Source organism: Oncorhynchus tshawytscha, unplaced genomic scaffold (genome assembly GCF_018296145.1).
Source record: "Oncorhynchus tshawytscha isolate Ot180627B unplaced genomic scaffold, Otsh_v2.0 Un_contig_556_pilon_pilon, whole genome shotgun sequence".
In the NCBI taxonomy this organism is placed as follows: Eukaryota; Metazoa; Chordata; class Actinopteri; order Salmoniformes; family Salmonidae; genus Oncorhynchus; species Oncorhynchus tshawytscha.
This window is the reverse complement of record NW_024609752.1, coordinates 260,039-285,000: the sequence shown is the minus strand read 5'-3', so window position 1 is coordinate 285,000 and position 24,962 is coordinate 260,039. Positions and strand designations below refer to the sequence as shown.

The 24,962-nt window shown below is 47.2% G+C and overlaps 1 protein-coding gene, 1 long non-coding RNA gene, 1 other non-coding gene and 1 pseudogene across 4 annotated transcripts in view; 1 reads left to right on the top strand and 3 right to left on the bottom strand.

Moving 5' to 3' along the window:
* Positions 1–17,478, top strand: part of LOC112247829 (14-3-3 protein beta/alpha-A-like) — a 17,591-nt gene extending 113 nt beyond the window's left edge. The window contains exons 1-6 of the mRNA XM_042317574.1: positions 1–38; positions 2,893–3,216; positions 5,878–6,001; positions 10,803–10,966; positions 15,585–15,680; positions 17,249–17,478. The exon at positions 1–38 is cut by the window's left edge and continues 113 nt beyond it. Coding sequence (XP_042173508.1) covers positions 2,905–3,216; positions 5,878–6,001; positions 10,803–10,966; positions 15,585–15,680; positions 17,249–17,305 — 753 coding nt within the window. The 5' untranslated portion in view covers positions 1–38; positions 2,893–2,904 and the 3' untranslated portion in view covers positions 17,306–17,478. The remainder of the gene's footprint in view (positions 39–2,892; positions 3,217–5,877; positions 6,002–10,802; positions 10,967–15,584; positions 15,681–17,248) is intronic.
* On the bottom strand, positions 11,082–11,938 carry LOC121845730. Of its 2 annotated transcripts, none has more exons than XR_006082751.1 (3): positions 11,700–11,816; positions 11,415–11,599; positions 11,082–11,305 (listed from the first exon to the last, which is right to left on the bottom strand). It is a non-coding gene; the product is annotated as an uncharacterized LOC121845730 (long non-coding RNA). The 2 variants fall into 2 exon arrangements; XR_006082750.1 differs by lacking the exon at positions 11,082–11,305 and having other exon boundaries at positions 11,403–11,443; positions 11,484–11,599; positions 11,769–11,938.
* A 6,147-nt stretch (positions 17,479–23,625) lies between the features above and the next one.
* Positions 23,626–23,848, bottom strand: LOC112247834 (annotated as a pseudogene).
* Positions 23,849–24,190: 342 nt separating this feature from the next.
* Positions 24,191–24,381, bottom strand: LOC121845735. Its single transcript, XR_006082754.1, has one exon. It is a non-coding gene; the product is annotated as a U2 spliceosomal RNA (small nuclear RNA).
* Between the last annotated feature and the right edge of the window lie 581 nt (positions 24,382–24,962).

Below are 24,962 nucleotides of genomic sequence, written 5' to 3'. Positions count from 1 at the left end.
GAGCCACACCGACAACACCACTAGCCCTTTGCACTCAGGTAAGAGGCCTGGTTTAAGTTCAAAAAGTCATGTTTAACAAATGTTTGGATGTATGTATTCACTATGGATCTTACTTTGAGGGATAAAATAGCGGGTAGTATATGTAACGGTTAGAGATCCAGGTCGTTTTTCTGTCAGGTGGCTAACGTTAGCTAGCCGACCAAAGAACAATAGCTACCTGTTTAGTTTCTTTGGGGGGGATTGTTCTCACTAGGACAGTTTTATGTGCATCTTGTCAGGTTTCGAGTTGGTTTCCAAGTAGTTACCTTTTTTTCCTATTGTGGTCGACAATTGCATGTTAGCTAATCTGTTGAATTTAGTTAGCAATAGCAGACAAACCAACTGAGTTTATTCAACATGGTCGGCACAAACCTAGCTGGCTCGCTAGCTAAATATAAAACCGTTTTTTGGACCCAGTATTCGTCGTTTACTGACACAAAACAGTTATTTGATATTTAAAACATGTTGTCGTTGGAATAAATATGATTAAAATCCCCCGTCGGGTTTTTTTTGGAGGCAGGTCACGACCAACACTTTTACTCGCAATGGATAACTCAGTTAGCGGCCTTTGTTAGCTAACTAACTCCTATAAATATAAATAGTAAACCTAATCTGACTATTTTAAAACCCTTTCATTTGGATCGATCGTAGCTTAGCTATGTCCCAGGCACGGTTTGATTGTGAGCAATGCCGGGTTCACTAGTACTTTCCGGGTGAGAAACAGCAGTATTTGTCATTTTAAGGCGGGGACGACATGGCCTTTTATAGCGAACAGCGATGAATCAATCTGAACTTTACATCCGTTGGACAGTCAATGTAGCTCACTAACAGTACATGAATTGTACAGTATTGTCCATCGCCATCTGTGTGTGTAAATGCTTGCCATTCTGTGCTAATCGTTTACAACAGGTACAACATGGGTGTGGCATGGCAGGGAGTGAATGCACATCCGCGTTTTTCCCTTTACACGGTTTTGAACCAGGCTAGTGTGCTTTTCACTGCTGTGTCGTACATACCATCCATATCAGGTCTTAACCTGGATAATGTTTCCATAGCGTGTTAGCAGGAAATCCACAGTGCATGTCTCACATGACCCCCCCAAGCCACAGTACCAGGCTAGTCTACATGTGTGTGTGTATATTACGGAATGGAAAATATGGGATTGATTGAGCGTGGTACATCAGTGTTGTCTGTAGACCCGTGGGCCATTCTGCATGGTACCAGTCGGTTATTGATTCGGTGTAGAACTATTCTCACTGCTGTCTGTTTTAGTCGGTCCTGGTTTATGCTTTGCATTTGTTACATTGTGGATCACAACCGCACCTCACTTTCGTTTCTAGATTACATGAGGAACAAACTGCTACGTTTAGTGATATTTTAACTTTTTTCTGGTGCTTGTTTTTTATTTATTTATCAGGAATTACCCTGAGTTTATGAGTTGTTTGCTTTGGTGCTAGCTATAGGTTAGATTTCCTGGACTTTGTTCCGTGTTGGTGTGGGCAGTTGTCGTTTTGAATCCCGGGTCGTGCCCTGGGAATGGACCTGGTAACTGCAGGGCTTCTGGGTTCAGATTGTAACAACAATCCCTTACCGGTGTGCCCTTGAGTAGGACACCTAACTTGCTCTCCGTCCAGGGGTGCTCCACTGCAGCTTGACCCTGTACGACATGCCAACATTTCTCTCCTGTATTGTATCAGCCATTCCAGACACATGCCATGCCAACATTTCTCTCCTCAGTCCCTGGTAACCATGGTGTTGATATGTTTCTTCTCTCTCCTTGGTCCCTGGTAACCATGGTGTTTGTTTCTTCTCTCTCCTCGGTCCCTGGTAACCATGGTGTTGATATGTTTCTTCTCTCTCCTCGGTCCCTGGTAACCATGGTGTTGATATGTTTCTTCTCTCTCCTCGGTCCCTGGTAACCATGGTGTTGATATGTTTCTTCTTCTCTCTCCTCAGTCCCTAGTAACCATGGTTGATATGTTTCTTCTTCTCTCTCCTCAGTCCCTAGTAACCATGGTTGATATGTTTCTTCTTCTCTCTCCTCAGTCCTTAGTAACCATGGTTGATATGTTTCTTCTTCTCTCTCCTCAGTCCCTAGTAACCATGGTTGATATGTTTCTTCTTCTCTCTCCTCAGTCCCTAGTAACCATGGTTGATATGTTTCTTCTTCTCTCTCCTCAGTCCCTAGTAACCATGGTTGATATGTTTCTTCTTCTCCCCCTCCTCAGTCCCTAGTAACCATGGTTGATATGTTTCTTCTTCTCTCTCCTCAGTCCCTAGTAACCATGGTTGATATGTTTCTTCTTCTCCCCCCTCAGTCCCTAGTAACCATGGTTGATATGTTTCTTCTTCTCTCTCCTTCTCAGTCCCTAGTAACCATGGTTGATATGTTTCTTCTTCTCTCTCCTCAGTCCCTAGTAACCATGGTTGATATTTATTCTTCTCTCTCCTCAGTCCCTAGTAACCATGGTGTTGATATGTTTCTTCTTCTCTCTCTCCCCAGTCCCTAGTAACCATGGTTGACATGTTTCTTCTTCTCTGTCCTCGGTCCCAAGTAACCATGGTTGACATGGTTCTTCTTCTCTGTCCTCGGTCCCTAGTAACCATGGTTGACATGGTTCTTCTTCTCTGTCCTCGGTCCCAAGTAACCATGGTTGACATGGTTCTAATTCTCTGTCCTCGGTCCCTAGTAACCATGGTTGACATGGTTCTTCTTCTCTCTCCTCTGTCCCTAGTAACCATGGTTCTTCTTCTCTGTCCTCGGTCCCAAGTAACCATGGTTGACATGTTTCTTCTCTCTGTCCTCAGTCCCCAGTAACCATGGCAGTCATGTTTCTTCTTCTCTGTCCTCAGTCCTGAGTAGCCATGGTTGACAAGAGCGAGGTGGTTCAGAAGGAGCTGGTCCAGAAGGCCAAGCTGGCGGAGCAGGCCGAGCGCTACGACGACATGGCGGCCTCCATGAAGGCTGTGACGGAGGAAGGCACCCAGTTGTCCAACGAGGAGCGGAACCTCCTCTCTGTGGCCTATAAGAACGTGGTGGGCGCTCGGCGTTCCTCCTGGAGGGTGGTGTCCAGCATCGAGCAGAAGACTGAGGGCAGCGAGAAGAAGCAGGCCATGGCCAAGGAGTACAGGGAGAAGATAGAGAAGGAACTGAAGGAGATCTGTAACGATGTGCTGGTAAGACGACTGGGGAAGGGGAGGTGCTCTCTCTCTCGGTGGCTTTGACCCACAGTGAGTTTTCATCCTTCAAAATGCCATATAATTTATTTTCCGCCAACCAGTTTGCTATGTACATTTATTGACGAGAGGTGCTACGACTGGGGCTCTCACCCAAACCTCGTCCCCCCCTCTTGAAATGATTGAGGTTTTCCTGCCTGCCTGGTTAGAGCCCTGGTCTGACAGTAATCAGCTCAGTGTAATTAGCTGTTAGCCAGTTCGTAGGGCCTCGTTCAGCTCGTTAGGCCATTCCTCACCTGTCGGTCCCGTTGTAGAGTCCCTCTGAGAGGGACAGGTGTCTCAGGTGAGAGAGAGACACCACCTGGTTTTTGCCCTAGCACAACACGGCTGATTCAAATAAACCAACTCATCAAGCTTTGGGATGTCTCTCTCTCACCCAGGGGATGTCTCTCTCTCTCTCACCCAGGGGATGTCTCTCTCTCTCTCACCCAGGGGATGTCTCTCTCTCTCTCACCCAGGGGATGTCTCTCTCTCACCCAGGGGATGTCTCTCTCTCTCTCACCCAGGGGATGTCTCTCTCTCTCTCACCCAGGGGATGTCTCTCTCTCTCTCACCCAGGGGATGTCTCTCTCTCTCTCACCCAGGGATGTCTCTCTCTCTCTCACCCAGGGGATGTCTCTCTCTCTCTCACCCAGGGGATGTCTCTCTCTCTCTCACCCAGGGGATGTCTCTCTCTCTCTCACCCAGGGGATGTCTCTCTCTCTCTCACCCAGGGGATGTCTCTCTCTCTCACCCAGGGATGTCTCTCTCTCTCTCACCCAGGGGATGTCTCTCTCTCTCTCACCCAGGGGATGTCTCTCTCTCTCTCACCCAGGGGATGTCTCTCTCTCTCTCACCCAGGGGATGTCTCTCTCTCTCTCACCCAGGGGATGTCTCTCTCTCTCACCCAGGGGATGTCTCTCTCTCTCTCACCCAGGGGATGTCTCTCTCTCTCTCACCCAGGGGATGTCTCTCTCTCTCTCACCCAGGGGATGTCTCTCTCTGTCTCTCTCTCTCACCCAGGGGATGTCTCTCTCTCTCTCACCCAGGGGATGTCTCTCTCTCTCACCCAGGGGATGTCTCTCTCTCTCTCTCACCCAGGGGATGTCTCTCTCTCTCTGTCTCTCTCTCTCTCTCTCAGGGGATGTCTCTCTCTCTCTCTCTCCCAGGGGATGTCTCTCTCTCTCTCTCAGGGGATGTCTCTCTCTCTCTCTCTCACCCAGGGGATGTCTCTCTCTCTCTCTGTCTCTCTCTCACCCAGGGGATGTCTCTCTCTCTCTCTCACCCAGGGGATGTCTCTCTCTCTCTCACCCAGGGGATGTCTCTCTCTCTCTCTCACCCAGGGGATGTCTCTCTCTCTCACCCAGGGGATGTCTCTCTCTCTCTCTCACTCACCCAGGGGATGTCTCTCTCTCTCACTCACCCAGGGGATGTCTCTCTCTCTCTCACCCAGGGGATGTCTCTCTCTCTCTCACCCAGGGGATGTCTCTCTCTCTCTCTCTCACCCAGGGGATGTCTCTCTCACCCAGGGGATGTCTCTCTCTCTCTCTCACCCAGGGGATGTCTCTCTCTCTCTCTCACCCAGGGGATGTCTCTCTCTCTCTCTCACCCAGGGTGGGCCCCAAGGACCGAGTTCGGGGATCCCCGTTCTAGATGAGTCAATCATGTGGTTCTAGAGGAGTCGGGTGGTTCAGGGCATTACCCAGGAACCATGTTCAGGGCATTACCCAGGAACTGTGTTCTAGAGGAGTCGGGTGGTTCAGGGCATTACTGCCAAAGGTGCTTCAACAAAGTACTGAGTTAAGGGTCTGAATACTTATGTTATTGTAACATTTACGGTTTAATTTTAAGTTTTCATAAATCTCTAAACCTGTTTTTGCTTTGTCATTATGGAGTATTGTATATAGATTGATGCATTTAAAAAAAATCAATTTTAGAATAAGGCGCTAACGTAACAACGTGGACAAAGTCAAGGGGTCTGAATACTTCCCGAATGCACTGTATGTAGAATATTGGCCTGTTGGAAACTACAACTCCCTACTACTACATCACACAGTTGGAAACTACAACTCCCTACTACTACATCACACAGTTGGAAACTACAACTCCCTACTACTACATCACACAGTTGGAAACTACAACTCCCTACTACTACATCACACAGTTGGAAACTACAACTCCCTACTACTACATCACACAGTTGGAAACTACAACTCCCTACTACTACATCACACAGTTGGAAACTACAACTCCCTACTACTACATCACACAGTTGGAAACTACAACTCCCTACTACTACATCACACAGTTGGAAACTACAACTCCCTACTACTACATCACACAGTTGGAAACTACAACTCCCTACTACTACATCACACAGTTGGAAACTACAACTCCCTACTACTACATCACACGACTAGATGTGATTTCCAGAGAGACTGGTGCTGGGGGGGTCTAGACCTGCCTATACAATGTTAGGTGAGACCTTTTGCAGAGCTGCAAATGACGGTGCTGTAGACTAGAGCCAACAATTCACATGTAAATGACTGAGTGTGGTGGCTGGGTGTCTGATTTGCATATTTCTAACAAAAACTTGTCTTCCGTCTGTCTCTCTCTCTACAGGGTCTTCTGAACCAGTTCCTCATCCCCAATGCTACTCCGGCCGAGAGTAAAGTGTTCTATTTGAAAATGAAAGGAGATTACTACCGCTACTTAGCCGAGGTGGCGGTTGGAGAGGAGAAAGCCGGTAAGCCCTGTGATAAGTCCCTTTGTGCTAGCCAATCAGGTGTCTGTGTTGGGGAACAGGAAGACAGGTGTGTGTCTGTGTTGGGGAACAGGTAGACAGGTGTGTGTCTGTGTTGGGGAACAGGAAGACAGGTGTGTGTCTGTGTTGGGGAACAGGAAGACAGGTGTGTGTCTGTGTTGGGGAACAGGAAGACAGGTGTGTGTCTGTGTTGGGGAACAGGAAGACAGGTGTGTGTCTGTGTTGGGGAACAGGTAGACGGGTGTGTGTCTGTGTTGGGGAACAGGTAGACGGGTGTGTGTCTGTGTTGGGGAACAGGTAGACGGGTGTGTGTCTGTGTTGGGGAACAGGTAGACAGGTGTGTGTCTGTGTTGGGGAACAGGTAGACAGGTGTGTGTCTGTGTTGGGGAACAGGTAGACAGGTGTGTGTCTGTGTTGGGGAACAGGTAGACTGGTGTGTGTCTGTGTTGGGGAACAGGTAGACGGGTGTGTGTCTGTGTTGGGGAACAGGTAGACGTTTTGATATCAACCTTTTGTGACGTAATGGGCAGTCTACTTCTTTTATTTTGGGGGGATGTGACAGTCTTTTATGAATCAGGGTGACAGTACTTTAAACTGTTTCAGTCCTGAAGGATGTCTGGGGTTGAGTTGAATGAAATGAAGTGAAACAATTTTTTAATATCTTCTGTCTAGAAAATAACAATCATTGAGTCGTCGTCACGCCGTCGAAACAGAATCCTTCATATCTGGGAAAGAAACACAAACCAGCTTAAACACACTGCAAATGAATGTCAATGCATGTATTTATTAGGTGTCTTTTTGGACAGCTGATCGCGTCATTGTCCCCTTTTTTTAAATAGAGGAGTTGCCGTTCTGTGTTCCTCCTTGTCATTGGCAAAGGGAATTAAATAGTTAATTTCAGGGCCTCCTGGGTGGCTGGTTGGATACCACGCCATTCATGGAGTTATTGTTTCAGTGGCCCGGTAGCGGCTGGCTGAGTGGCTCGGCGGCGGCTGGCTCGGAGGCCCCGGCTGGCTCGGTGGGCCACTAGGAGAGAAAGAGAGGGGAAGAGAAGGGTGTGGCCTGTTTACTTTGTGTTGCAGCAGTAGAGCTGTGGCCCTCTGGTTGATCCAGGGCTTTAGGTTTTTTATAAACCTTACTACGTGGTGATGCCACGCCCAGGAAACTGACCTCATTGGGCCCTCTGATACATAAGGGTGTGTCCTACATAATCCTAGTGTTATTCATAGGAGTCATAGCGGGGTCATTAGGGTTAGGTGTGTTATTCATAGGGGTCATTAGGGTTAGGTGTGTTCATAGGAGTCATAGCAGGGTCATTAGGGTTAGGTGTGTTCATAGGAGTCATAGCAGGGTCATTAGGGTTAGGTGTGTTCATAGGAGTCATAGCAGGGTCATTAGGGTTAGGTGTGTTCATAGGAGTCATTAGGGTTAGGTGTGTTGTTCATAGGAGTCATTAGGGTTAGGTGTGTTATTCATAGGGGTCATAGCGGGGTCATTAGGGTTAGGTGTGTTATTCATAGGGGTCATTAGGGTTAGGTGTGTTATTCATAGGGGGTCATTAGGGTTAGGTGTGTTATTCATAGTGGGGTCATTAGGGTTAGGTGTGTTATTCATAGCGGGGTCATTAGGGTTAGGTGTGTTATTCATAGGGGGTCATTAGGGTTAGGTGTGTTATTCATAGGGTCAGGGTTAGGTTAGTTTATTCATAGAGGTCATAGCGGGGTCATTAGGGTTAGGTGTGTTATTCATAGGGGTCATAGCGGGGTCATTAGGGTTAGGTGTGTTATTCATAGGGGGGGGTCATTAGGGTTAGGTGTGTTATTCATAGGGGTCATTAGGGTTAGGTGTGTTATTCATAGGGGGTCATTAGGGTTAGGTGTGTTATTCATAGCGGGGTCATTAGGGTTAGGTGTGTTATTCATAGGGGGTCATTAGGGTTAGGTGTGTTATTCATAGGGGTCATTAGGGTTAGGTGTGTTATTCATAGAGGTCATAGCGGGGTCATTAGGGTTAGGTGTGTTATTCATAGGGGTCATAGCGGGGTCATTAGGGTTAGGTGTGTTATTCATAGGGGTCATAGCGGGGTCATTAGGGTTAGGTGTGTTATTCATAGGGGTCATAGCGGGGTCATTAGGGTTAGGTGTTATTATTCATAGGGGTCATTCATAGCGGGGTCATTAGGGTTAGGTGTGTTATTCATAGGGGTCATAGCGGGGTCATTAGGGTTAGGTGTGTTATTCATAGGGGTCATTCATTAGGGTTAGGTGTGTTATTCATAGCGGGGTCATTAGGGTTAGGTGTGTTATTCATAGGGGTCATAGCAGGGTCATTAGGGTTAGGTGTGTTATTCATAGGGGTCATTAGGGTTAGGTGTGTTATTCATAGGGGGTCATTAGGGTTAGGTGTGTTATTCATAGGGGTCGTAGCGGGGTCATTAGGGTTAGGTGTGTTATTCATAGGGGTCATTAGGGTTAGGTGTGTTATTCATAGGGTCATTAGGGTTAGGGTTAGTGTGTTATTCATAGCGGGGTCATTAGGGTTAGGTGTGTTCATAGCGGGGTCATTAGGGTTAGGTGTGTTATTCATAGGGGTCATAGCAGGGTCATTAGGGTTAGGTGTGTTATTCATAGGGGTCATAGCGGGGTCATTAAGGTTAGGTGTGTTATTCATAGGGGTCATTAGGGTTAGGTGTGTTATTCATAGCGGGGTCATTAGGGTTAGGTGTGTTATTCATAGGGGTCATAGCGGGGTCATTAGGGTTAGGTGTGTTATTCATAGGGGTCATTAGGGTTAGGTGTGTTATTCATAGGGGTCATAGGGGTCATTAGGGTTAGGTGTGTTATTCATAGGGGGTCATTAGGGTTAGGGTCATTAGGGTTAGGGTTAGGTGTGTTATTCATAGCGGGGTCATTAGGGTTAGGTGTGTTATTCATAGGGGTCATAGCGGGGTCATTAGGGTTAGGTGTGTTATTCATAGGGGTCATAGCGGGGTCATTAGGGTTAGGTGTGTTATTCATAGGGGTCATAGCGGGGTCATTAGGGTTAGGTGTGTTATTCATAGCGGGGTCATTAGGGTTAGGTGTGTTATTCATAGGGGTCATAGCGGGGTCATTAGGGTTAGGTGTGTTATTCATAGCGGGGTCATTAGGGTTAGGTGTGTTATTCATAGGGGTCATAGCGGGGTCATTAGGGTTAGGTGTGTTATTCATAGGGGTCATAGCGGGGTCATTAAGGTTAGGCGTGTTATTCATAGGGGTCATTAGGGTTAGGTGTGTTATTCATAGCGGGGTCATTAGGGTTAGGTGTGTTATTCATAGGGGTCATAGCGGGGTCATTAGGGTTAGGTGTGTTATTCATAACGGGGTCATTAGGGTTAGGTGTGTTATTCATAGGGGTCATAGCGGGGTCATTAGGGTTAGGTGTGTTATTCATAGGGGTCATTAGGGTTAGGTGTGTTATTCATAGGGGTCATAGCGGGGTCATTAGGGTTAGGTGTGTTATCACCACCAAGCCAGCTCCAATGATCCTCTAAAGGAAAGAAGTAGAGTAGATTCCTAATGTGTTGTGGGGTTAGTTTAACATTTTTAGACTTTGCTTTTTTATATTTGGGGGTCCACATTACTTTGGGAAATAAATTATAAATTATACTGTATGGTCCCAGTATAGTGTGTTTGTGGCCAGATATTCTGAATGAAGGCCATCTGAGGCTGGTTCTAGTGACTGAAGGAAGCTGTGAGGGAGGCCAGCTGAGGCTGGTTCTAGTGACTGAAGGAAGCTGAGGGAGGCTGGTTCTAGTGACTGAAGGAAGCTGTGAGGGAGGCTGGTTCTAGTGACTGAAGGAAGCTGTGAGGGAGGCTGGTTCTAGTGACTGAAGGAAGCTGTGAGGGAGGCTGGTTCTAGTGACTGAAGGAAGCTGTGAGGGAGGCTGGTTGTTGTGACTGAAGGAAGCTGTGAGGGAGGCTGGTTCTAGTGACTGAAGGAAGCTGTGAGGGAGGCTGGTTCTAGTTACTGCAGGAGGCTGTGAGGGAGGCTGTTTCTAGTGACTGAAGGAAGCTGTGAGGGAGGCTGGTTCTAGTGACTGTAGGAAGCTGTGAGGGAGGCTGTTTCTAGTGACTGTAGGAAGCTGTGAGGGAGGCTGGTTCTAGTGACTGAAGGAAGCTGTGAGGGAGGCTGGTTCTAGTGACTGAAGGAAGCTGTGAGGGAGGCTGGTTCTAGTGACTGCAGGAAGCTGTGAGGGAGACCAGTAGAGGCTGGTTCTAGTGACTGCAGGAAGCTGTGAGGGAGGCCAGTAGAGGCTGGTTCTAGTGACTGCAGGAAGCTGTGAGGGAGACCAGTAGATGCTAATCAGAGAGAGAATGTGTGAACAGGAAGTTAAAGCAGGGCTCGGTTCCTCTTCGTGTCAGTCTGTTGTGTTGAGCTGCACAGTGGAAGACGTCGTCTAGTCTCCACCTCTCTGGAACTGGCACAGGAAGTAGACCTTAACTTAATGCTCCTCGTAGGCCCACGGTCCCGCCCACCTTTACCACGACAACCATTGTGATAATCTCTTTCACTCCCTGACGACAGACGTTACCTCCAGCCCACAACATGCCAGGGTTTTCTCGCTCTTTAGTTTTTCAAGTTGTATTTTTTTGGCGGGGGAGGGAGTTATCGTTTCTAATCTTAAAGACTACTGTCTGAAATTAGAAAGTTATTCATCAAAAGGACTGTTGCTGTTATCCCCTTAAAGAGATGTATGTATTTAAAGTAGTATATTTCTAATCTTCCTCTCTCCTCTCTCCAGCCATCATCGGTAACTCCCAGGAGGCCTATAAGGATGCGTTTGAGATCAGCAAGAAGGACATGCAACCCACCCACCCGATTCGTCTGGGCCTGGCTCTCAACTTCTCTGTCTTCTACTACGAGATCCTCAACTCCCCCGAGCAGGCCTGCAAACTGGCCAAGACGGTATGTGGTTATGAGCCCGTCCAAGATGGCCGCTTGATGATGAGGTTAACAGCTGATAGGGCAGAGTCTCGACTGGTGGGTCGCGGGTTGTTTTCAAAGGGTCGTCGGTGCCTGAGTTAGAAAAGAAGAAGAAAAAGATTGGTTTGGGACTGAAGTGACCCCGTGAAATGTGGGCCTTTATACCTGGGGTCACTGGGGTCACTGCTCTATAGGGCCTTTATACCTGGGGTCACTGCTCTAGGGCCTTTATACCTGGGGTCACTGCTCTAGGGTCTTTATACCTGGGGTCACTGCTCTAGGGCCTTTATACCTGGGGTCACTGCTCTAGGGCCTTTATACCTGGGGTCACTGGGGTCACTGCTCTATAGGGCCTTTATACCTGGGGTCACTGCTCTAGGGTCTTTATACCTGGGGTCACTGGGGTCACTGCTCTATAGGGCCTTTATACCTGGGGTCACTGCTCTAGGGTCTTTATACCTGGGGTCACTGGGGTCACTGCTCTATAGGGCCTTTATACCTGGGGTCACTGCTCTAGGGCCTTTATACCTGGGGTCACTGCTCTAGGGCCTTTATACCTGGGGTCACTGCTCTAGGGCCTTTATACCTGGGGTCACTGCTCTAGGGCCTTTATACCTGGGGTCACTGGGGTCACTGCTCTATAGGGCCTTTATACCTGGGGTCACTGCTCTAGGGTCTTTATACCTGGGGTCACTGCTCTATAGGGCCTTTATACCTGGGGTCACTGCTCTAGGGTCTTTATACCTGGGGTCACTGGGGTCACTGCTCTATAGGGCCTTTATACCTGGGGTCACTGCTCTAGGGCCTTTATACCTGGGGTCACTGCTCTAGGGCCTTTATACCTGGGGTCACTGCTCTAGGGCCTTTATACCTAACGTCACTGCTCTAGGGCCTTTATACCTGGGGTCACTGCTCTAGGGCCTTTATACCTGGGGTCACTGCTCTAGGGCCTTTATACCTGGGGTCACTGCTCTAGGGCCTTTATACCTGGGGTCACTGCTCTAGGGCCTTTATACCTGGGGTCACTGCTCTAGGGCCTTTATATCTGGGGTCACTGCTCTAGGGCCTTTATACCTGGGGTCACTGCTCTAGGGCCTTTATACCTGGGGTCACTGCTCTAGGGCCTTTATACCTGGGGTCACTGCTCTAGGGCCTTTATACCTGGGGTCACTGCTCTAGGGCCTTTATACCTGGGGTCACTGCTCTAGGGCCTTTATACCTGGGGTCACTGCTCTAGGGTCTTTATACCTGGGGTCACTGGGGTCACTGCTCTAGGGTCTTTATACTGGTACTCCTTGTGTATATAGTCTCATTATTGTCAGTAAACATTTAATTTCAGCCTGAACTGTGATGTTGTAGTTTCTCTAGAGATAAATCAGATCCAGCCTGAACTGTGAGGCAGTAGGGAGTTGTAGTTTCCAACAGGCCATTACACAGGTGCACCTTGTGCTGGTCACAATAAAAGGCCACTCTAAAATTTGCAGTTTTGTCACAAAGCATAATTTAATGTCAATTCCTCTACCATAAGCCGCCTCCAACGTCGTCTAAGAAAATGTTTGCTGTACGTCCAACCGGCCTCACAACCGCAGACCATGTGTTACCACGCCAACCCAGGACCTCCACATCCAGCTTCTTCACCTCGGGGATCATCTGAGACCAGCCACCCGGACAGCTGATGAAACCGTGGGTTGACACAACTGAAGAATTTCTGCTCAAACTGTCAAGAAACCGTCTCAGGGAAGCTCATCTGCGTGCTCGTCATCCTCACCAGGGTCTTGACCTGACTGCAGTTCGGCATTGTAACCGACTTCAGTGGGGAAATGCTCAACCTTCGATGGCCACTGGTATGCTGGAGAAGTTTTGTTTATTTTACCTTTATTTAACTAGGCAAGTCAGTTAAGAACAAATTCTTATTTTTAATGACGGCCTAGGAACAGTGGGTTAACTGCCTGTTCAGGGGCAGAACGACAGATTTGTACCTTGTCAGCTCGGGGATTTGAACTTGCAACCTTTCGGTTACTAGTCCAACACTCTAACCACTAGGCTACCCTGCCGCCTCTACACTCTAACCACTAGGCTACCCTGCCGCCTCTACACTCTAACCACTAGGCTACCCTGCCCCCTCTACACTCTAACCACTAGGCCCCCCCCCTCTACACTCTAACCACTAGGCTACCCTGCCCCCTCTACACTCTAACCACTAGGCTACCCTGCCCCCTCTACACTCTAACCACTAGGCTACCCTGCCGCCTCTACACTCTAACCACTAGGCTACCCTGCCGCCTCTCTACACTCTAACCACCACTAGGCTACCCTGCCGCCTCTACACTCTAACCACTAGGCTACCCTGCCGCCTCTACACTCTAACCACTAGGCTACCCTGCCGCCTCTACTCTACCACTCTAACCACTAGGCTACCCTGCCGCCTCTACACTCTAACCACCACTAGGCTACCCTGCCCCCTCTACACTCTAACCACTAGGCTACCCTGCCCCCTCTACACTCTAACCACTAGGCTACCCTGCCCCCTCTACACTCTAACCACTAGGCTACCCTGCCCCCTCTAACCACTCCCCCTAACCACTAGGCTACCCTGCCCCCTCTACACTCTAACCACTAGGCTACCCTGCCCCCTCTACACTCTAACCACTAGGCTACCCTGCCCCCCCTCCACACTCTAACCACTAGGCTACCCTGCCGCCTCTACACTCTAACCACTAGGCTACCCTGCCGCCTCTACACTCTAACCACTAGGCTACCCTGCCGCCTCTACACTCTAACCACTAGGCTGCCCTGTGTGCTCTTCATGGATTAATCCCGGTTTTAACTGTACCGGGCAGTGTGGCGTTGTGTTTGAGAAGGGTTTACTGATGTTAGCGTTGTGAACAGAGTGCCCCATGGTGGTGGTGGGGTTATGGTATGGGCAGGCGTAAGCTACGGACAACGAACAAAATTGCATTTTTATTGATGTCAATTTGAAGGCACAGAGATACCGTGACGAGATCCCGAGGCCCCATTGTCGTGCCATTCATCTGCCGCCATCACCTCATGTTTCAGCATGATAAAGCACGGCCTCATGTCACAAGGATCTGTACAATTCCTGGAAGTTGAAAATGTCCCAGTTCTTCCATGGCCTGCATACTTACCAGACAGGCTACCCAACATTCCTCAGGCCACAATCAACAGCCTGATCAACTCTGTGAAGGAGATGTGTCTCGCTGCATGAGGTAAATGTTGGTCACGCCAAATACTGACTGGTTTTCTGATCCACGCCCCCTAACTGTTTTTTGAAGGGATCTGTGACCAACAGATTGATATCTCTATACCCATTCATGTGACATTCATAGGTTAGGGACTAATGAAGTGAGTTTCAATTGACTTATTTATTTATATGAACCGTAGCTCAGTAAAATCATTGTTGCATGTTGCGTTTTTTATATTTTTGTTGCTCACAGAGCGTTATCTAACTGGGGATAGCTAGCTAACATAATGTCACAGAGCGTTATCTAACTGGGGATAGCTAGCTAACATAATGTCACAGAGCGTTTTCTAACTGGGGATAGCTAGCTAACATAATGTCACAGAGCGTTTTCTAACTGGGGATAGCTAGCTAACAGATAACGCTCTGACATTATGTTAGCTAGCTATCCCCAGTTAGAAAACGCTCTGACATTATGTTAGCTAGCTATCCCCAGTTAGAAAACGCTCTGTGACATTATGTTAGCTAGCTATCCCCAGTTAGATAACGCTCTGACATTATAACTGGGGATAGCTAGCTAACATAATGTCACAGAGCGTTTTCTAACTGGGGATAGCTAGCTAACATAACAGAGCGTTATCTAACTGGGGATAGCTAGCTAACATAATGTCACAGAGCATTATCTAACTGGGGATAGCTAGCTAACATAACAGAGCGTTATCTAACTGGGGATAGCTAGCTAACATAACAGAGCGTTATCTAACTGGGGATAGCTAGCTAACATAACAGAGCGTTATCTAACTGGGGATAGCTAGCTAACATAACAGAGCATTATCTAACTGGGGATAGCTAGCTAACATAACAGAGCATTATCTAACTGGGGATAGCTAGCTAACATAACAGAGCGTTATCTAACTGGGGATAGCTAGCTAACATAATTAACTTTCATTCTGAAATAAATTCATATTTCTGAGTTAGTCAGATATTAGTTCAGAAACATTTGAAATTGGTATGGGAGTTAACTAGCTGCTTATCAAAGGTAGATAACTGGTCTATTTATTTTATTTTAGTCAAATTAACCAAACTTTCTTAATTTTTCTCAAAATGACTGGCTAATTTGATCGTGCTTTGTGAAGCACCCGGTTTCTGTCCACTCATCGCCCTGTCACCTACAGGAGAACCTGATGAACGACATGAGGGACAAGAGGGCCTATCAGAGTCGAGCTGAGAAGGTTCTAGCTAAGCGCGTGACCCCTCTCTCCTTCCAGGTTTTAATGTCACGTGACCAAGTAACAGTGAGAGATGCCTTTCTCTCCAGCTCCAAACCCAACGATACGCAGTCATCCAATATGAAATGTAGAACAACACTGTGATTTTTTAAAATGTTCTGTTTTCCTGCAGGCTTTCGACGATGCTATTGCAGAGCTGGATTCTCTGAGTGAAGACTCCTACAAAGACAGCACCTTGATCATGCAGCTACTGAGAGACAACTTGACAGTAAGTGTTGTGTACTAAAATCATAGTTCCCTGTTGTCACTGGGTTGACTTATGATGTCGGAGAGTCACTGGTGTCTCTCACTCCATTTGTTTTGGTCACATATTCCTGAGACAAAGGTAGAGAAGCTACGTAACCTGTCTACCCAGTAGGAACAAATATGAAAATGTATGCACTCTGCTCACTACAGTAGAGAGTCTGCTAAATGGCTCACTGCTGTTAGTGGCTCTGGATCAGAGAGTCTGCTAAATGACTCACTGCTGTTAGTGGCTCTGGATCAGAGAGTCTGCTAAATGATTCACTACTGTAAGTGGCTCTGGATCAGAGAGTCTGCTAAATGACTCACTACTGTAAGTGGCTCTGGATCAGAGAGTCTGCTAAATGACTCACTGCTGTAAGTGGCTCTGGATTAGAGAGTCTGCTAAATGACTCACTGCTGTTAGTGGCTCTGGATCAGAGAGTCTGCTAAATGACTCACTGCTGTTAGTGGCTCTGGATCAGAGAGTCTGCTAAATGACTCACTACTGTAAGTGGCTCTGGATCAGAGAGTCTGCTAAATGACTCACTACTGTAAGTGGCTCTGGATCAGAGAGTCTGCTAAATGACTCACTACTGTTAGTGGCTCTGGATCAGAGTCTGCTAAATGACTCACTGCTGTTAGTGGCTCTGGATCAGAGTCTGCTAAATGACTCACTGCTGTTAGTGGCTCTGGATTAGAGAGTCTGCTAAATGACTCACTGCTGTTAGTGGCTCTGGATCAGAGAGTCTGCTAAATGACTCACTGCTGTTAGTGGCTCTGGACCAGAGTCTGCTAAATGACTCACTGCTGTTAGTGGCTCTGGATCAGAGAGTCTGCTAAATGACTCACTACTGTAAGTGGCTCTGGATCAGAGAGTCTGCTAAATGACTCACTACTGTAAGTGGCTCTGGATCAGAGAGTCTGCTAAATGACTCACTACTGTTAGTGGCTCTGGATCAGAGAGTCTGCTAAATGACTCACTGCTGTTAGTGGCTCTGGATCAGAGAGTCTGCTAAATGACTCACTGCTGTTAGTGGCTCTGGATCAGAGAGTCTGCTAAATGACTCACTGCTGTTAGTGGCTCTGGATTAGAGAGTCTGCTAAATGACTCACTGCTGTTCGTGGCTCTGGATCAGAGAGTCTGCTAAATGACTCACTACTGTTAGTGGCTCTGGATTCTGCTAAATTACTCACTGATGTTAGTGGCTCTGGATCAGAGATTCTGCTAAATGACTCACTGATGTTAGTGGCTCTGGATCAGAGAGTCTGCTAAATGACTAGAATGTAGAATGAGTGAATGTACTCAGTCCGAGGTCAGCTCTACTGACATGTAATGTGTATGTTGACCATGTTGTTAATCTCTGTCCTCTCATCTGTTGTCTCTCTCATCTCTCTCATCTGTTGTCTCTCTCATCTCTGTCCTCTCATCTGTCCTCTCTCATCTGTCGTCTCTCATCTCTCTCCTCATCTGTTGTCCTCTCATCTCTGTCCTCTCTCATCTCTGTCCTCATCTGTCCTCTCTCATCTCTGTCCTCTCTCTCATCTCTGTAGCTGTGGACCTCAGACAACCAGGGAGATGGAGAGGATGCTGAGGAGGGTAGAGACTGACCTGGTTCCTGTTCCCTGGTCTGTCTGTCTGACTGACTGTCATCATCCTCTATCTATCAACACTGAGACAGACAGACTGACCACCTCATCCTGCCCAACGCTTCTCTTTAGTTCTGTCTGTCATGTCGTCTCACACCTCCATACGTTTACTCTTCTTTCGGGAATCATTGTGGGGGGGGTCTGCTAAATGACTTGCTTTCAGGACTTGGTTTGGGGGGTTGCTTTCCAGGACTTGGTTTGTGGGAGGGGTTGCTTTCCAGGACTTGGTTTGTGGGAGGGGTTGCTTTCCAGGACTTGGTTTGGGGGGTTGCTTTCCAGGACTTGGTTTGGGGGGGTTGCTTTCCAGGACTTGGTTTGTGGGGGGGTTGCTTTCCAGGACTTGGTTTGTGGGAGGGGTTGCTTTCCAGGACTTGGTTTGTGGGAGGGGTTGCTTTCCAGGACTTGGTTGTGGGAGGGGTTGCTTTCCAGGACTTGGTTGTGGGAGGGGTTGCTTTCCAGGACTTGGTTGTGGGAGGGGTTGCTTTCCAGGACTTGGTTGTGGGAGGGGTTGCTTTCCAGGACTTGGTTGTGGGAGGGGGGGGTTGCTTTCCAGGACTTGGTTGTGGGAGGGGTTGCTTTCCAGGACTTGGTTGTGGGAGGGGTTGCTTTCCAGGACTTGGTTGTGGGAGGGGGCTTTCCAGGACTTGGTTTGTGGGAGGGGTTGCTTTCCAGGACTTGGTTTGGGGGGTTGCTTTCCAGGACTTGGTTGGGGAGGGAAGTTGCTCAGGACTTGGTTTGTGGGACCTGGTGTAGTTGCTTTCCAGGACTTGGTTTGTGGGAGGGGAATTAACTTTCCAGGACTTGGTTTTTACCTGGGAGGGGTGTGTTCTTTTCCAGGACTTACCTGTGTTCAGGTTGGGGTTAACCTGGTCTAGGACTTGTGTTGTGGGAGGGAATTAACCTGGTCTAGGACTTGGTTGTGGGAGGGGAATTGCTTTCCAGGACTTGGTTGTGGGAGGGGTTGTCCTTCCTGGACTTGGTTGGGGAGGGGTTGGTTTCCAGGACTTGGTTGTGGGAGGGTTTTGGGTCTAGTCCTTACCTGTGTTGGGGGAGGGACTTGTCTACTGAGTTCGTATAATTATTTGTTCAGGTTGGAGCAACCTGGGTGTTACCTGTGTTGAGGTTGGGAATTAACCTGGTCTAGTTCTCTATTTCATGCAATTAACCTGGTGTAGTCCTCTACCTGTGTTCAGGTTGGGAATTAACCTGGTCTAGTCCTCTACCTGTGTTCAGGTTGGGAATTAACCTGGTCTAGTCCTCTACCTGTGTTCAGGTTGGGAATTAACCTGGTCTAGTCCTCTACCTGTGTTCAGGTTGGGAATTTACCTGGTCTAGTCCTCTACCTGTGTTCAGGTTGGGAATTAACCTGGTCTAGTCCTCTACCTGTGTTCAGGTTGGGAATTAACCTGGTCTAGTCCTCTACCTGTGTTCAGGTTGGGAATTTACCTGGTCTAGTCCTCTACCTGTGTTCAGGTTGGGAATTAACCTGGTCTAGTCCTCTACCTGTCTACATGGTAAAGATCTTGTGCTTGACAACATTGCTTGATTCATTTGTGGTTCGACATCAGTCTCTCTTGATTGGAGGAGGCAGCAGCGAGCGGTTTTAGTCTGTAGCCAGGCGACTGACGGCAGGAGCATTAGGGGATAGTCCTGAGGCGTCTTATCGATGGTGGGTTGGCGTGGTCGTTGTGCTGTATCAAATGGCACCCTATTCCCTATAAAGTATACTACTTTTAGACCAGAACCCTATGGACCTTGGTCAAACACCCGTACACTATGTAGGGAGTAGGGTTCCAGTAGTGCACTATGTAGGGAATAGGGTTCCAGTAGTGCACTATGTGGGGAGTAGGGTTCCAGTAGTGCACTATGTAGGGAGTAGGGTTCCAGTAGTGCACTATGTAGGGAGTAGGGTTCCAGTAGTGCACTATGTAGGGAGTAGGGTTCCAGTAGTGCACTATGTAGGGAGTAGGGTTCCAGTAGTGCACTATGTAGGGAGTAGGGTTCCAGTAGTGCACTATGTAGGGAGTAGGGTTCCAGTAGTGCACTATGTAGGGAGTAGGGTTCCAGCTGAGAGGGAAACCTTGGCTAGTGATGTTACATTCCATTAAACTGTCACTGTTCTGCTCCAGCTTCTTCTTCTTCTTCTTCAGTTTCATTGACCTGCTAACGCCATTTTGTATTTCTGTGTCAAGTAGGAGGTTTGGGAAAAGTCTAGAACAAAGAGGACTCCTAATACTCAGACTGTTTTAAACCAGCAGAGCAGGAAGAATTTCCCCTCGTTGCTTCTTCTAGTTGCTGCTCCTTCTTTCCCCAGTTAAGGTTTTTATTTTGATACTTGTGGTTCAGAACTAGTTAACGGGGAGAAAAGGGAGGTTGCTGTTGGGCTGGTTGTCTTTGTCCATGTCTTTTTTGGAAATTTTCATACGAAACACCCAAGCATAACTGTTATCTGGAGGGAAATGTTATTTCATGTATGTGGAATTAAAAAGATAATTTAAAAGTTTACGTTGTCCGGTCTGAATTATTTTAGAGCTCTTAATCTCCTGTTTTTTTCCCCCCTCAACGCCTTTGGTAAGAGATCACAAATCTGGCAACTCTGTGACCAAATCTGGCAACTCCGTGACCCAATCTGGTGACCCAATCTAATCCAGAGTATGTAATGAAACTCCGGGGTCTGGCATACTTGCAAAAAAACAGTCCAGGTTGGCTGGTTCACACAAACAAATCATTGTATTTCCCAGGAAACAAGGCTATTGGTTGGAACTACTGTTCTCTCTGAATCACTCATGTCTGGAGTGGTCCTGTTATTAACCCCCCGAACCACAAAACCTGCTCACAGAATTACATAGAACAGTACTATAGACTAAATATCACCAAAAACACTCACAAACTTCTACAGATGCACAATCGAGAGCATCCTGGCGGGCTGTATCACCGCCTGGTACGGCAACTGCACCGCCCTCAACCGTAAGGCTCTCCAGAGGGTAGTGAGGTCTGCACAACGCATCACCGGGGGCAAACTACCTGCCCTCCAGGACACCTACACCACCCGATGTTACAGGAAGGCCATAAAGATCATCAAGGACATCAACCACCCGAGCCACTGCCTGTTCACCCCGCTGCCATCCAGAAGGCGAGGTCAGTACAGGTGCATCAAAGCTGGGACCGAGAGACTGAAAAACAGCTTCTATCTCAAGGCCATCAGACTGTTAAACAGCCACCACTAACATTGAGTGGCTGCTGCCAACACACTGTCAATGACACTGACTCTACTCCAGCCACTTTAATCATGGGAATTGATGGGAAATGATGTAAATATATCACTAGCCACTTTAAACAATGCTACCTTATATAATGTTTACATACCCTACATTGTTCATCTCATATGCATACGTTGATACTGTACTCTATATCATCTACTGCATCCTTATGTAATACATGTATCACTAGCCACTTTAACTATGCCACTTTGTTTACATACTCATCTCATATGTATATACTGTACTCGATACCATCTACTGTATCTTGCCTATGCTGCTCTGTACCATCACTCATTCATATATCCTTATGTACATATTCTTTATCCCCTTACACTGTATGAGACAGTAGTTTTGGAATTGTTAGTTAGATTACTTGTTGGTTATTACTGCATTGTCGGAACTAGAAGCACAAGCATTTCGCTACACTCGCATTGACATCTGCTAACCATGTGTATGTGACAAATAAAATTTGATTTGATTTGAATATACGAAACATTAGGAACACCTCCCAACCCCCACCACACACACACACTCTCACACAAGGTGTCGACAGCATTCCACATGTTGATTTAAATGCTTCCCACAATTGTGTCAAGTTGGCCGGATGTCCTTTGGGTGGTGGACCAATCTTGATACACACAGGAAACTGGAGTGTGAAAACCCCAGCAGCGTTGCAGTTCTTGACACAAACCGGTGCGCCTGGCACCTACCATACCCTGTTCAAAGACACGTTTGGTCGTCCATGTCTGAATTGTATCGAGGCTTAAAAATGATTCTTGAACGTGTCTCCACCCCTTCATCTACACCAGGCCAGTCCAACCCTCTTCCTGGAGATCTACTGTCCTGTGGGTTTTCAGTCCAACCCTCTTCCTGGAGATCTACTGTCCTGTAGGTTCAGTCCAACCCTCTTCCTGGAGATCTACTGTCCTGTGGGTTTTCAGTCCAACCCTCTTCCTGGAGATCTACTGTCCTGTAGGTTTTCAGTCCAACCCTCTTCCTGGAGATCTACTGTCCTGTAGGTTATCAGTCCAACCCTCTTCCTGGAGATCTACTGTCCTGTAGGTTCAGTCCAACCCTCTTCCTGGAGATCTACTGTCCTGTAGGTTTTCAGTCCAACCCTCTTCCTGGAGATCTACTTGGAATGAAAACCAACAGAACAGGCGATCTCTAGGAAGAGGGTTGAGCAGCTCTGATCTACACTGAAGTGGATTTAAGGGATTTCAGCTTCCTCCTAGATTCACCTGGTCAGTCTGTCATGGAAAGAGCAGGTGTTCCTAATGTTCTGTCCAGTCAGTGTATCGGCCTATAGGAACTCCTCATTGACCTGGTCAGTCTGTCATGGAAAGAGCAGGTGTTCCTAATGTTCTGTCCAGTCAGTGTATCGGCCTATAGGAACTCCTCATAGACCTGGTCAGTCTGCCATGGAAAGAGCAGGTGTTCCTAATGTTCTGTCCAGTCAGTGTATCGGCCTATAGGAACTCCTCATTGACCTGGTCAGTCTGTCATGGAAAGAGCAGGTGTTCCTAATGTTCTGTCCAGTCAGTGTATCGGCCTATAGGAACTCCTCATTGACCTGGTCAGTCTGTCATGGAAAGAGCAGGTGTTCCTAATGTTCTGTCCAGTCAGTGTATCGGCCTATAGGAACTCCTCATTGACCTGGTCAGTCTGCCATGGAAAGAGCAGGTGTTCCTAATGTTCTGTCCAGTCAGTGTATCGGCCTATAGGAACTCCTCATTGACCTGGTCAGTCTGTCATGGAAAGAATAGGTGTTCCTAATGTTCTGTCCAGTCAGTGTATCGGCCTGTAGGAACTCCTCATTGACCTGGTCAGTCTGTCATGGAAAGAGCAGGTGTTCTTTCTTTTGTATACTCGGTGCACCTGATCGGACCCCCACTTTGCCTCCAGAACAGCCTGAATTCTTAGTGGCATGGAAATGTTTGCTGAATTGGTATCAATGGACCTAACGTGTGTCAGGAAAACATTCCCCACACCATTACACCACCAGCCTGTTCCGTCGACATCAGACAGGATGTGGCCATGGACTCATGCTGCTTACGCCAAATCCTGACATCAGCAGGACGCAACAGGAACCAGGATTGGTCGGACCAGGCACTGCTTTTCCACTCCTCAGTTGTCCAGTGTTGATGATCACGTGCCCACTGGGAGCCTCTTGTTGTTTTTATCTGATAGGAACCCGGTGTGGTCGTCTGCTGCAGCAGCTCATCCGTGACAAGGACCTGCGAGTTGTTTGCCCATTCTAATGTTCATTCAAACAGTAACTGAATGCCTTGATGCCTGTCTGCCTGCTTTATATAGCAAGCCATGCAGCAGCTAGCTAACATAATGTCCCTGCAACAGCCAATCCGTGACAAGGACCTGCGAGTTGTTTGCCCATTCTAATGTTCATTCAAACAACTGAATGCCTTCGATACCTTGAACATTAGAATGGGCAACAACTCGCAGGTCCTTTTCACAGATGGGCTGTTGTAGGGATGTTATGTTAGCTAGCTGCTTTATATAGCAAGCCATGGTCACATGACTCACTGTCTGAAGGAGCAAACCATTTTCGTGAGCGGGATGGTGTACCTAATAAATTGCCTTGTTATTGTGTGTGTATATATATATATATATAAAATCGTGACATGGGCCTGTTTTAATGACTTTTGCACCATTTTTCTGTTGTCGTAATAATCTGTATTAAGCATTTTGCCTTACGAAGATGGTCCGGTTTTCTGATTGGCTGAGATGAGGTGGTGCATCATCAAAGAGAACGATTCTGTTTTTATAAGACAACTGGGAACAGACAAACAAAACACGGATCAACTTCAGTGATCTTCAGGTCGAAAAGTTAAAGCTTTGGAAAGATGCCGGAGTTTACAACTTGGGAATTCCTAGTTGGATGACCATTGAATTTTAGTTTTGTTTTTCTGAGTTCCCAGTTATCTTGAATGGGTATGTATCTTCTTGGGTATAACGCTACAAGCTTGGTACACCTGTATTTGGGGAGTTTTTACTCCTGGTGCGGTATGGACTGAAGCTGGCTGGTGATACCTGTTACCAGCATAAACTACCACCTAACCCAGGGCAAGGAAAAACATTAGTGAAACAATACAACAATGATTTTAAACAAAAAATAAATAGCACAGTTTCCCAGGCGCCCTCCGGCCAGCGATCGCTTCTCCAATCAAGTGCAGCACTGTCAAAGACACTACACTTGATCTTAGCCAAAAGGCTGAGAAGCAATCTACTTTATTACTTAGCTCTGTGTGTATATTTTTATATATATATATATATATACACACCACCTAACCCAGAGAAGCGATCTACTTTATTACTTAGCTCTGTGTGTATGTTTGATCATGCAATGTTGAGGAAAGTTTACAAGTAAGTATCCCGTGCACGTGACGAAAAGTCTTTGATTAGAAGATGAACGCACCCCATTCCCAACAGCTATCGTAGTCAATAAAACGGTGACCGATTTGACCAGCACTATCTAGCCATCACTGATATTGAAAAGAAGTTGCTCAAAGTGAAAATAGAATATACATCAACGAAGCAACTCCGTGTGATTTCTCTTTACAATGAAAGGGGGTGCACCGTTCCTGGAGGTACTGCAATACCAGGTCGATGCGTGGAGTGGACGGAGCAAGCCCCTATTCCATCTCCCTATTCCAAAAATCAATTTAATATATGGTCCCCAGATAGGGGACGTATCAGATATTAAACTGATAAGAACAGATACTACACTTGATCTTAGCCAAAAGGCCGAGAAGCGATACCCTACAATGGTTTCGGGAGAAAGTAGCCGTTCTCCGACACGTCAAATTCGACTATGGTTGCACCAAAATGAGCTCTGTATGCTTTTAGTTTTCCATAAAAAAATATAATGCTTTAAAGAAATGGTGGCATGGATGGGGAGTTGATCAACGCCAGGAATGACCACGTTTGACTGTTACAAAATAACACATTTGTAGGTTCTAAGATCACGTGGTCGTCCGCCCTCCAATCAGAAATGAGAGAAAGCGTTGTTAAGTTAAAACCAGATCAACAGCTAAATTGGAATAATAATATATTACGTGTGTGTGTGTGTGTGTGTGTGTGTGTGTGTGTGTGTGGGGGGGGGCAATTTGGAGACAATAATATTGACGTAACATTTGATCTTGTATCAAGTATATCTGGCAGCATTGCTGCCACAAACGAACTGAAGCAATTGTCCACTTGGTGGCGCCAGAGTTCCACCGACCGTCGCTTTTTCCTGGTTGTCCTGTGTGGTACAGAAAACTACATTTCAATGTTGAACCACTTGACTTCAAGACATTGTCAACGAAAATAACGTGACCAATAAAAATAGCCTGTCT